Source organism: Vidua macroura, chromosome Z (assembly GCF_024509145.1).
Source record: "Vidua macroura isolate BioBank_ID:100142 chromosome Z, ASM2450914v1, whole genome shotgun sequence".
NCBI classification, from domain to species: Eukaryota; Metazoa; Chordata; class Aves; order Passeriformes; family Viduidae; genus Vidua; species Vidua macroura.
In genome coordinates, this window is record NC_071611.1 from 21,447,541 (window position 1) to 21,461,268 (window position 13,728).

The 13,728-nt window shown below is 35.7% G+C and overlaps 1 protein-coding gene across 1 annotated transcript in view; it reads left to right on the forward strand.

Annotated features, from left to right (window-relative positions):
* PTPRD (protein tyrosine phosphatase receptor type D) overlaps positions 1-13,728 on the forward strand; it is a 978,753-nt gene that overhangs the window by 838,548 nt on the left and 126,477 nt on the right. The window contains exons 18-21 of the mRNA XM_054004205.1: positions 1-552; positions 8,440-8,573; positions 9,801-9,945; positions 13,184-13,489. The exon at positions 1-552 is cut by the window's left edge and continues 30 nt beyond it. Coding sequence (XP_053860180.1) covers positions 1-552; positions 8,440-8,573; positions 9,801-9,945; positions 13,184-13,489 — 1,137 coding nt within the window. The remainder of the gene's footprint in view (positions 553-8,439; positions 8,574-9,800; positions 9,946-13,183; positions 13,490-13,728) is intronic.

Here is a 13,728-nt window from a genome sequence, read left to right on the forward strand (position 1 = left end):
TGACAGAGAGCACAGCAACTAGCATAACGTTGACTTGGGATTCTGGAAACCCTGAGCCAGTTTCTTACTACATAATCCAACACAAACCCAAAAACTCTGAGGAGCCATATAAAGAAATTGATGGGGTGGCCACAACACGTTATAGCGTGGCTGGCCTAAGTCCATATTCAGAGTATGAATTTCGGGTAGTTGCTGTAAATAACATTGGGCGAGGGCCACCCAGCGAGCCTGTGTCAACAAGGACTTCAGAACAAGCACCTTCAAGTGCACCACGCAATGTACAGGCCCGTATGCTGAGCTCCACCACCATTCTGGTACAGTGGGAAGAACCAGAGGAACCTAATGGGCAAATACAAGGTTACAGAGTTTATTACACCATGGACCCCACTCAACATGTCAACAGTTGGATGAAGCACAATGTGGCTGACAGCCATATTACCACTATTGGGAATCTTGTACCCCAGAAAACATACTCTGTGAAGGTTCTTGCTTTTACTTCTGTTGGGGATGGACCACTTTCTAGTGACATTCAAGTCATCACTCAAACAGGAGGTAAGCTAGCAATGAGCAAAAATTTGTGAGAGAGACTTTCAGTTTAAAATGTTGCAAAAAAAACTACTCCTCAAGTATAGCCAGTTTATTCAGGCAGTTTTGCAGATAACCTTTTTCTCAATTCCACAATGCAGGTTATCTTTGCAGAGTGGAAATTGCCCCATCGCACTTTCTTTTTCATCAGTATCAAGAAATATATCTTCAGTGCAACTGAAATCTCAGGGAGACCTTCATCCTGGAGGTGGCCAAATCTTACAGCTTTTGTTTGGCAGTGCTCTGTGCACTAAACCTGTTTGTCAGTAATTCTTCATAACTTTTTTTTGAGATGTTACCTGTGGGTTTTGGTGGGTTTTCTTTAGGCAACATGCAGTTTTCCTATGCTGTATCACTCTAGGGAATATTGCTTTTGAAAATTTAAAATGTACGTGTACTGCATAAGTATTCAAATATTTGGTAAGATTCTGAGAACATTGAAAACATGAGAGCATTAAATTCAACAAACCTTGTGTAGTTTCAAGCAAGCAGGTTTGTACACTTTGGATTTATAAGTCAAATCAAAACTGCCCCAACAAAATGTACACCACAGGGTCACTATTTTCTTGGTTTATGTTTGCAGTTAGGTTTATTTTGTTTCTGTTCAAGAACTTTTAGGTCCATGAATTAGTTTTATTAGTAAAGGACAAGCAAGCAGAGTAAAAAACATGGCAGAAAAGTTTTTATGAAATCTAAAGTGAGAAGCTCTGGTAGAGTTACACTGCACAAAGTGTTTTACTGTAGCAATAAGAAATTGTCCTTTTGTCTAGCAGTTTAGAGAAGGCTGTATGAAGTATTACTGTAGGCCAGTGATTTCCTAGAAATATATAATAGTACTTGATTTTTTTAGTACAGGAAAGTTTCCTGTTGCAGAATTTATCATCCCTCAAATTCTTAAAAAACGATCTCTAAAGTCTAACTGTAGACAGTTAACGTTTCATCCAGTTTTTACTTCTGCATTTTACCAACATGCATCTAATAAAGACAGGAATTGATGTATTGTCCTGGAATCATTCTAGGTGTTGTGTTGTTACCTTTTGCAGTATCTCAGCTAAGTTATAAAATTTGCACATGCAAATGTGATGTGTACACCATAGTTTAATTCTTGCATTTGCAACCATTTTCAAAGAACTAGTATTTATATTGACATCTGACTTCTGATTGCATCCACATGCATAAGGCTTTTCCAGAAGAAGATTTAGTGAGCTCCTTATCTGTGTTATCACTCACAACTGTAAACCTCTTAGATTAGCAACTGTCTGACAGTGGCTTCCCCAGTGAAGGATGAGGGAATCAAAATAATGAGCACTGAGGCTCAGCTGGAGTGGCCCAAGTTACATTACTTTCTGAGGTCACTTCAGAGAAGCAAGCATGTCCATCTGTTTCTGATTACTGTTGCAATCTGAAGAAATTGCAACGTTAACAGTGCTGGAGGGTTTCTCAATACATGATTTCAATGTTTAATTGTGACTATGTTAAAAAAATTGAAAGAAAACAAAGAATGGAGCATACAGGAAGCATATTTAAGCACTGATACTTTTACATGAAATACAAATGTTTTGAGTCATAAAAGAGAGAAAAAAGACAGAAGTCTAGTGAAGTTGTCCAGTTTAGGGTATGGTCAAAAACTTGGATTTGCCCATCTCTCTATCCAGTAGTTTCTCTTCAGTGAACATCATAGAAAAAAATGCCTGCCTTGCCCTTCTCTTCCCAATTTGCTTTAATGTACATCTGAATACAATTGTTTTAGTTAAAACCTCTCAAGATTAAACATATTACAAATATTAAAGTGAATATAAAGTGCCATTTAAGGACAGGGAAAATAGATTTAATGGAAACATTTTAAAAGAGTTAAAGTAGGAATGGGATGCTGATTACATTTGGTTGATTTTATTTTAAACAAATAAGCCTGCAATTGTATATATATTTAGCTTAACCCTCACTTTGGGGATATTAGAGCATATATAAAAGAAAATCTTGCTGACATATGTGACTTACAGGCTCTGTTACATGGTTCAGAGTTTTCCTGCCTTAAGTGTATTCTGATCTTTGGAGAGAGATTATAAAAATGAATAATTTCTTCTTAAAAAAACTGTTCAGAGGAATTTTTATTTTCTTAGTACAGCAGAATGAGACTTTTGAAATGGGTGTATGAATGTCTTCTTTCTTTGCAGGTCAGCTGAAACTCTGCTGGTAGTGAAATTTAGATTTTTAATTAAAATATTTACTGGGTGCATGTAGTTTGAGAGGAAGAGAAGGATATATTTTTCAGACAACCCAACACTGAAAAAAATCCCAAAAAGCTTCTATTTTTGGTGTTCAGTATTTTTTCTTAAGCATTTGAAGGCAAAACCATGTCATATTGCCCAGTTGTTTTCAGCAGTGCTTTCTTTATGTTAAAAAGACCCAATTTTAACAGATTCTGTAATCAGAAAAAAGCTGTGGAGCTGAGCCTTTTGGGTAAAAGGAAATCTATTCCAAAAGTTAAGAGAGTCTTTACTCTGCATTTTGGACCAAAGGATTAGATTCTGTTGAGGAGGGAGTCAGGACTGGTGTATTATGTAGGTTAATTGACTTACCAAATTTTAGAATAAAGAAAGTTAGAATATAAGTTTTACTGTGATACTTCTTTTGTTCTTGTTCTTGTTTTTGTTCTTGTTCTTGTTCTTGTTCTTGCTTTTTTACTTTGTTAGTAAACAAAATGTGTTTGTGTCCAGTTTAGCTGCTCAGGACGCACTTTTCATAACTTCTTTCTGGGCTTAAACTGGTCATAAGAATGTTATTTTAAACATATTTTAATCTGTGTGTACCAAGAAAATTTAGAGTTTTGAACTGTCTGGGTTTGGGTTTTCATTTAATTTTTAACCTGCAAAGAGAGGATAGCTACTAAAGGAATTAAGTGAATTTTTCTTCTGAGCTTAGATAGAAAGACATGAGAGAGGTACACAAGGTCTGTTGGATAGTAGATTGCTGGAAAAAGAAAGAGGAAAAAATGAATAAATATTGTGTACCTGTTAGTATATGTTTCTGTGGAAAAAACTTAAAACACAAAATATATTATTAGTTTTAAATGAAGGATTCTCCATTATTTGAAGACTAAGGTTTATTACAATTATTAAAGGGTAATGTTTTGAACGTAGGAAAAAGGATAGTAATGAGAAGGTCAAGTATCTGACTTGCAGGGCGCATAAATGGAGCCTTAGATTCAACAAAATTAATGTTTCTGGATTTCTTGTGGTAAAAGAAGATTAGAAGTTCAGAGAAAGAGTTGATAGCAAGGAAGTACTGTTCTGTGTTGTAGCAAGCTAGCTACTTTACCAGACATTTAAATTTTTTTCATGAACATGTGAACAGGTGATGTCTCTTAAACTCCACAGTCCTAGCCTAGTATCTTTTGCAGCATTTCATTAAATGGACTTCTGCATGAAAAGAGTTGAGAGCATGTACCTAGAAACTCAAAAATCAAGAAAGCAGGTGGGAGAAATTTTGGATTGAAAGGGACCTCTGGAGATCATCCAGTCCAACTCCTCTGCCAAGGCAGGATCAGGTGACAAAGGAACATGTCCAGGTGGCTTTTGAATGTCTCCAGAGAGGGGAAACACCACAACCTCCCTGGGCAGCCTATTCCAGTGCTCAATATAAAAAAGCTTTTCCTCAGGCTGAGGAGAAATTTCTTGTGGTTTAGTGTATGGCCACTTCATCCACCTCTCTCTGGGCACCACTGGAAAGAGTCTGCCACCATTCTTGTGGCACCCCTCTTTGAGATACCTACATGTATTGATGCTGAGGCCAGGTATAGGATAGCTTTTTAACTGACTTGAATTTTAAAACTTCCCTCAAGGGACATTTCTGGTCAGGTAGGAAAGACTATTTCAGCTTTTGAATAACTCCCCGACTCTCAATGCACAGGTAACTTTTGTTAAGTGTCACAGTCTCTATTTTACTTAATTTAAGTGCTAACGAGATGAGTTCAGTATTGAGGATCTTAGCTTCCCACACTGATAATTTATCTCTTCACTGTGTTCTTTAGACATTCAGACAGGACCAGGTAGACTGTCTTTAAGACTGACTAAGATGTTTATTTTATTGTCTGGGCTCCCACTACGTCAGTTAGAGATAATATTTGAATAAAGTGATTTATGGATTTCTGACTACTTTTCACATAATATACTATGCTTTTTTAAAAATCTGAAATGTATAGTAGTTAATTATTTTGAGTACTGTAGTTCTTTGTTTGATACTGCAAACCTTAGGTATCTTCAGACTCATTTGAAGAGATTATTTCAGTTGTAGCAGAGACAGGGAGAGCACAGTCCACATATTATTTTGTATGTTAGACAGTGCACATTTTATTTTGTACGTTACCCATTTTATTTTTTAATTATATTGTTATTATGTTTTTTTAAAAAAAATACATATATTGTTTACAAAGCAAAAACTCTGGAGCACAATAGCTCTTCAGTTGTAAGAGTTCCTCTGTAGTTTTCAGGCTTCTTGCAGAGAAATCAGAAGCATAAATCCTTGGTCCCTTTAGGTTCCCTACTGATTGTAAATTCTCTTGATTGATCTATTGTCCTTTGCAAAGCTCATTTCTTATTGAACTCATTGAATTTTACTCAAGGTGTGGATTTCACCCTAGCAATGTCATGGGGGTCTTTCTATCCTGGACACTCTCCTCTTTTTCTATTATCACTTGCAAACCCAGTATGGTCCTGGAGCAGTTTTCTGGTTACCTCAGTCAGCTGAAGAGCTGTGCAGGGAACTAAAGTGCCTTACTGAGGTCCTATTTTAGGATCCTGTTCTGGCATTTTAAAAAAATAAAGCCACATACGCAGGACAAAGTCCAGCAATCTGTGTTTGTTCCTGGTTATCCAGCAATAAACATGGAGGAATAGGCAAGTGAAAATGCAGAAGTCGATGTGCAGTTTTGGAAAAACTAGTTGTGGACTTAGTTCTTTATTTTGTTTTTGTTCTTTATTTTGTTATTGCATTTTGTTGTGTGTACTGCCTAAGATATATTTAGAAGAAAGAAGAGATACACTTGGAGCACACAGAAGTTAGGGGTTTTAAAATACTCTTGTATTGCTCTCAAAACAGAAAAGACAGTATTGAGAGAATGCTCATGCAAAAACATCCCTTTTAGTGGGGTGCCTGTGTACAGTACTAATACGGAGTTAGATTTGATATGTGACATTAAAAACACTTCTGTAAGAGTGTAAAGTCCATCTGCATACACTTTGCAGTTTCTCTAGGCTTTTTTGTCTCTCTGAAGGAGACCAGTAGCTTCTGCCAGCTCCAGCTTGGCTTAGCTCCCATGTGCCACTGAAGATGTTTTTAACAGATGTGTGTTCCAGGCAAAAATCCTAAATGGTTTAAAAGTTAATTGTACCTTAACTGGTACTTTTCCTTTGGTACTAGGTTCCATAACAGAGTTTATTAGCAATAAAGTGTGTTTAGTTTCTGTTATTTTGGTTTTGTTTTCTCTTTTCATCATCTTCTCTTATCTGTTTGGAGCAATGCAGACTTCCCTGTCACCTTTTTCTTCTGTCAGTGTTTACAGCATCAGAGTTGTCTAACCGTGGTTAAAAAATCCGAGGGGAGACTAAATTTTAAAGCAAGATATTATTTTGACAAACAGCATTCGGAAAAGTCCAATTAGCCATCAGCTTGTATTATAAAATGATTGAGAATTGCAGACCTAAGATGACAAAGGGTTTGGGTTTTTCTAAAGGGAATACTTGGAGAATGAGGGTCTTAAAACATGTAGAGAGTCAGGAAATACCCTTAGTTCTCCATCTGCTGCCATATTTATCATAACAGATGGTACTAGCCTTCATATGAGTCACTTGACTGATCATTTACTATTACTGCCTGGCTGTGTTCTACAGTTCATGTACCCATACATTAAGTACAGATCATAGCATTACAGGATGATTGAGGCTGGCAGGATGATTATCTGCAGAGGTGTCCAGCCACAGCCACTGCCCAGAGCAGGCTTAGCTCTGGGGTCAGACTGAGTTTCTTAGGACTTCACCCACTTGATGTGTAAAACGCCCCAGAGCTGGTATGGTCCAACATCTTTGGGCCTCGGCTGCATTTCTACATTGTCCTGAGCCTCTCATGTTTCAACTTGTGCCACTGCCTCTCACCTGCCACACTCTGTGAAGAGCCTGGCTACATCTCTTCCATCCCTTCTGTCACTGCTGGGAATGCTGTTGAGAGCCATCCATTCTCCCAGCTCAACCATTGCCATCACTGCAGCCTCTCCTTGCATAATTAGAATCCGTCACAAATACTTAGTTGATGTTTCCTCTAATGGCTCCCCATGCTTTGGGATCATCTCCTCTTTGCACTTTGCAGACCGAGGTCTCTTTTTAGACCAGACACCTTTTAGAAAAACATCTAATTAGTCCTGTCCCTTTTTATTCCTGTAAAAGAGTTGGTCTCCTTTTACTTTCACTCACTCATTAAAAAAAAAAAAGTCCACCCAGGAACTGGAAGAATATGTACCTCATGTATAAAGGTTCTGTTTATTGAAAGTTAGATACCAAATCTGCACCAGAATACACAAGGGCAGTGTTCTCCTCAAATTAATATTCTGTAGAAGTCTGGGGAAGATAAAAATGAAAATACCAAATTATTTTAACAGTTTACTCTCTGAAGTTTTTATGTCTTTTACTGTACTAAAAGAACATACTTGTAATGCTGTCATAGAATTCTTCCCTGATAAATGTTTATGAAACCATCATTATTGTCACATCCTATTTCTTACACCTGTTCTCAGTGTGTGCTAAGAAGTACATCTTTTTATTTTGCCCCTGAAAAAATGAGAGCATGTCACATTTTATTCTTGAACAGCTAGAGAACAGCTTTGGAAAACTGTTTCATGCCTTATCAATGGCACTATTAATTCACCTATTAACTGAAAGTTAACTATTAACTGAAACTCTTATTAACTGAAAGTTAATAGTTCTAAAAAATGTTTAAGAACTTAGGTGCCAAAACTATTGTACACAATCCAATGATATAGTTATGTTCTCCTGTCTTTTCATAGTCAACCTTATCATTTGCTTCACATTCGAAGAAGTAAATTAGGATAGCATTTAGTCTGGATCATTTCTGTGACCATTGCACAAGATATAACAACAGAGAATGTTATTGACTAGTGCAGTCAAAAGTGCTTTTTACTTCTTGCAATTAGAAAGTGTTGTCACTAGAAATTCAACTATATTTTTAAAAAGACCAGTCATTAAAGGGTGGAAAAACTTCACTTAATGAGAAATTAGCTGAATATCTCTTCACTAGGTTTTAACTACTTCAAGTTAAACAAGCTGGGGTTTGTATGTGGGTGTCTTCTTAAAGACCAGGATATGTTTACTGACTTTCATTTATGAGCTGAGAAAAAAAAAAATCATGTCTGGAAATGCATATAATAGTTTTAACACTTTATTCTAGACTATTTCAGCTAATCATATATTCTATGATCTAGCTTTTTCTCACGCACACACAAATATATAGATGTATATATTTGCCATTTCACATATACATTTTTAGATTGTTGGTATTCATCACCAGGCATCTCTTCAATTGCATTTCAGTTCTGTTTGCTTTATTTACACTGCAAAAGCTTTTATTTGAAATCCTTGATAGTTTTTAACAGGTGAATTAAATGTATAATTTTACTTTTTCTGTGCTTAGATAATTTGTTTCAGAGTACTGTGAATCAATTTGTTTAAGTTCAGTAAGATAAATAAAAGTAATATTGCATGCCATGTTCAGATAACATTTTAAAAGATTTGAAAATATTGAAGTATCCAAGTAAATAATTGGCCGCACTGCTCAACTTTTCTTTAGTGCCTGGTCAACCCTTGAACTTCAAAGCAGAACCTGAATCTGAAACAAGCATACTGCTTTCCTGGACACCTCCACGGTCTGATACCATTTCTAGCTATGAACTGGTTTACAAAGATGGGGAGCATGGGGAGGAAGTAAGTGGCAATATTGTACATCTTTTGAATGATCTTTAATAAGTTGGACATAAAATGTGGCAATGGTTTAAATTTCATTTTTTAGTAACTTAGGTTAGTAGAAATGCCTTGATATTTAGGTTTGTTAAGCTCAGCGGTTAGCCTAGTGACAGACTGAAAGCGTGTAAACAGCAGAAAATGTGGTTACCAGCCAGTGGAATTTTGCTACAGATGGCAATGAATTGTCCACAGAAATTCCATCCAGTTTCAGACATTGATTATGTCTCTCGGAGCCTATTTATCTATAAAGACTTGGAAGCAAAAATATTTGAGGACATTTTATGGACCCATTAAGCCTTTTTTGAACTTACACCTGAACTTTGAAATCTATTTTCAGCCTTAGATAATTTTTGTTTCTCTGTGCCATTGTGTAAGAGAATTCCTGAGCTTTTCTAATATTTCAGTAATAATTGAGAAGAAAACAGGAGGTTCTTTCTAAAGATTAAGGCCTGCAATAGACTTCTTCGGTACCATTACATCATAAAAAAAATTCAGTTTGTGGGTGTCTATCGTTTCTGTCCCATAAATTTTAGAATAAACTGTTCTTCTGATAGGGAAAGGCCGTATTACCAGGTGTCACAGAGAAAAGAAAGAAGCCAGGATTCTCAGAAGGGCACAGGAGATTGTCAGCCTCATTGGTTTCTCTTGCATCTTCAGGTCCTTGCTGATGCTTCAACTGAGCAGCTTCGCACATACACTGAATTCATAAGTTTGTGTAAGGGGGCCAGGTCTGTATTTCACTTCCAAATAGAATGCAGGCTGCTGCTTAGTAAGTTACTCTGTGGAAGACTTTGCTTTTAATAGTTTGAATATATATTTAACTACAAGGTTAAACCCAAGATAATTTACACTATAAAATCACTGCTGTAAAAGACAGTTATAGGTAAGGCTTAGTTCATGTAGTATTCTGTGAAAAGCCTTTCATACTTTGTATGTAGTTATTTGCTCCTCAAAGAGGCAAGCTTTGTTTGTGGCTTTGAGTTTCACCCATTAAACTGTTGTCTTTAAAATAGTTTATTACTGTTTGTCAAAAGAAATTTATTCGGGTTTGGTTTTGTTCTGCTTTATCTTCTTGAATTTAAGTTTTTCTTTGTGGTTTTATGCCAGTGCAAAAGCATACAGGCAATATTTATGGAATTCAGAGTCTCTGAATACTAACCAAGATATTATCTTATTATTTACATTTAGCAACGGGTTTCCACTGAACCTACTACATCATATCGTCTGCAAGGCTTAAGGCCAAACAGCCTGTACTTGTTCCGCCTAGCTGCACGGTCTCCTCAAGGCCTGGGTGCCTCAACAGCAGAAATCTCAGCCAGAACCATGCAGTCAAGTAGGTGTCTTTCCTTGAAATATTTATTCTCTTTGTTTCTATTAATCTCAGTAGCCCAGGAAGGCAGAAACAGAGAAAAAAGCAAAATACAGTATTCACGTTGCTTGATACAGCAAAAGAATGCTTAAAATATGAAATTCTGAGGTGTATTGTGATCAGCTTAATATATGAGTGGTTTTACATTGTTTCAAAAAATAACCTAAATAAACCAGTGTCTAAGGAGGCAATATAAAGTTGGCATAATGAAATTTTATTTTATAATAAGGTGAAATGTTGTATCATGCAATAGGTATACATTAATAAAAGTCCTTAGCCAATAAAATCCCACTTCCCTACTCTGCACATTTTCTAGGTTGTTTCTGCAGCATCTCCCTGAAGTGCAAAAATTTGTACCAAAAAAGTTCAAAAAACTGGATCAGATTGAATATTTCAGACTGTACCAGATATTTCTTAACAACTTATTAAATTTTGTTAAATTTTCTTAATCTAGGCTTTTTATGATGTTCAGTCATTTCCACCTTGAGAAAAACAGTTAGAAATATAAAAATTTGTCAGGGACTTGTATATATACCTTAAAACATTTAAATTAAGACTTAACTAAAACAATCAGCTATTCAGCAATGATGTCGAGAAGGATTATTCTTGCCTGATAAATTATATTTTCCTGACAGTTTGCATTACAATGTGTCATTGAAAAACCTAGTACAATTCTATTTTTATTTGTTTTAAATTAATTTGCCTGTTCTTAAAGTACAATAATTCAAAACAGAAAAATCAGTTTCTTAATTGGCATTAATCTTTTTAACTTGCAGTCATGACATGTGATTACACTATTGTTCCTTGTTAATGTTACATATTAATATCAATTAGTGTGACTGGAGACACAGTGCTGCTCACCTTTAAGCAAAGCTAAATGTGTTTCTGAAGCATTTCTAAGGCACTTGGAATAAGCACAAATAAACACATGTAACACAAGGTTACTTTTAGATATAGTAGCAAGGCAATTTTTCAGTTTAGTAATTCAGAATGAATAATTTGATTAAGAAATAGGTATTTGTTTATTCTGGGAGCCATTTCAACTATTTAGAATGCTCACTATCTTACATTGTGTGAAGATTGCTTACGAAACATACATCTAGGAGTCAAGTATTCCTTATATTAGCACATTGCCATTTTCTCTTCTTGCATATAAGAATATGTTATGTTTTTCTGAGCCTTGTGTCTTCAGATAGTTGCCATGTCCAGTTGATTTCAGTGGTCAGATCCAAGTTATTTGCTGCAAAGATTACTTTTTTTTAATGTGCAATTAAGAAAAAACATATATGCGTTAATAAAATTAGTTAAAGTAGCCTTCAAATTAGCTTCAGTTATATAAGTGCAATATTTTGCATTTTCAGAGTATAATGGATTAAAAATTAATAAACTTCTGTGCTTTTATTAGCAATATTCACTAGAATGTGCTACTGCCTTTCATCTTGGTATCAGAGGAAGATGCTGCAGGGATTTATTTCTTTTTTGTAAGACCTTAAGGGACATTTTACATGTGTTTCACTTCTTGCACAAGTTAATGGTAGAAGGGGACCCATTTCTTTTGAGTAGTTGATTACTGAATTAGTCTGTAAAAATAACCCAAAATGTGTTAATTGTCATCTGTTCTTCCATCCACCTCCTCTAGTTTATTGAAATACTAGTAAATTCCCTCCTATCTTCCCTTTGGAGGAGCAGTGTACCATACTGAGTAAAAAGCCATTGATCCCTGTAGAAAGAACTACAGGGAACCAAAAGATACATGTGTAAATGCAGTAGGTCACAGCAGGGTCCTAGGCCTACTCTGTTCTTTTAATTTTATTTGATGTGACTATTATGTGTAAGTATCCGTTTGTTTCTTTTTTTCCCTTAAGAAATTGGAAGAAAAGATGGAGAGGGGGATGTAAAGGGGAAAAAAGATCTTGCACATAAAATTTATGTTTTTCTTACAAGACAGGAGGCAGAAATAGGAAAGCAGTTCTCATCCCCTCCTTCTGCTAGTGAGTTTGAATTATGCCTCCTTTTTTTGGTGCTCTGAATGATCTGTTAGTAAGCATAGATTTTGGTAAGTTAAAGTGCAGTTAAGCACATAAATGCATACCTAACTTTCAGTGCTTGATTTGCCTCACTGAAAGCAGTGGAATGACATGCATGCTTAAATGCTCTGAAGCTTGGAAAATGTAAATATGCTAACATTCTCCTTTGAGAACAAATGACTAAAGGTGAGCATTTCTGCTCTGAAGACTAATGATGCTGACAGGAGATGAAACAAAGACAGAAACTCACGTTCTGATGTATTTAGCTTGTAAATTCATTTTGTAAAATGAATACCTGCTTTCTTTACATGTTGTTTGGGGTAGATTTTTTTTCCTGTAGAAATAATATACACTACTGGTAGCATTAATTCTTTGCTAGCAAAGGTGTCTCCAAGAGAAGTTAAAAAATAAAACTGACAGCTGATCTAGGGTAAGTACAAGTTACAGTCAGAATCAGCAAGCCTGTCACTTTTTCCTGGTAGGTAAATTTTTGACTAAGACTTTCGTCATCTTCTATGGACTGCATGCTCATAGTATGTTAGCTATAATAAGTGTTTCAGTAAATGCTTTCAATTTAAATGTAATTTATGGTTGACTTGTGTCAGGCAGACTCATTAAAAAGAACCAAAAAAACAGTAATTTGTTTATGAGAGTGAAAAGGCTGCAAAAATTGCAACCTATGGAGCAATTTGTAGCAATTATTGCAAGTTTTTAGGAGTTATGTAAAAAGAGATTTTCTGTCTTAAGGAAATAAAGCCACTTGAAGGGGATGTCAAAATTTGTAAGTAAATACATGTCATGTATTACTTAAAATGTTATAGCTTGCACTAATTGCAAAGATTGTAAAGATAGATCACTAGTCTTAGAGGTATCACGTTTTTGTTTTATTTCAAGAAGAATTTTAATTACAGGTAGGTAATGTTATTTTGAGGCTTCATTTTCATATATTTCCCCTACATCCTTTTTCACCATTTAGTTTGCCTGTTCATTTTCAGTTTCCTCATGTTAATAAGCCAAGGTGCATAAGATTATCTGACGTTTTGCTTTTTTGAGTTTCTACTTATTTTATTTATTATTTTCATTTGTTTATCTTTTATTTTTTTTCTTTTGTTCATTTTTTTCAATCACTTCTATCCTTCCACTCAAATCCTCCTTTAACCCACTACTGAAATTAGAGCCATCAGCTCCTCCTCAAGACATTAGTTGCACAAGCCCCAGCTCCACTAGCATTTTGGTAAGTTGGAAACCTCCACCGGTGGAAAAACAGAATGGCATTATCACTGCATACTCCATCAAGTACATTGGAATTGATGGAGAAGATGTCAAGCCCCATGAAATTTTGGGAATTTCCTCGGACAGTAGCCAGTACCTTTTGGAACAGCTGGAAAAGTGGACTGAGTACCGGATCTCTGTGACTGCTCACACTGATGTTGGACCTGGCCCAGAGAGCTTAGCAGTATTGATTCGGACAGATGAAGATGGTATGTTGCCTCCACTACATCAGTTTGCACCTCTATGACTCTGTCATCTGTTGTCGTTTGTGTAGGCTAACAATATTTTTTCTGCTCCTCTTTTTTTTTTTCCCAAATATAACCAGATACTATCGCCCTTTGAGATTTTTATTCACAGACTGTTCTTTCTACACCATTTTTCTATCTGGTATTTTTTAATCAGAAAATATTTTTTTGCAAGTGACATGAATCTGCTGCTCCTTTGAGCC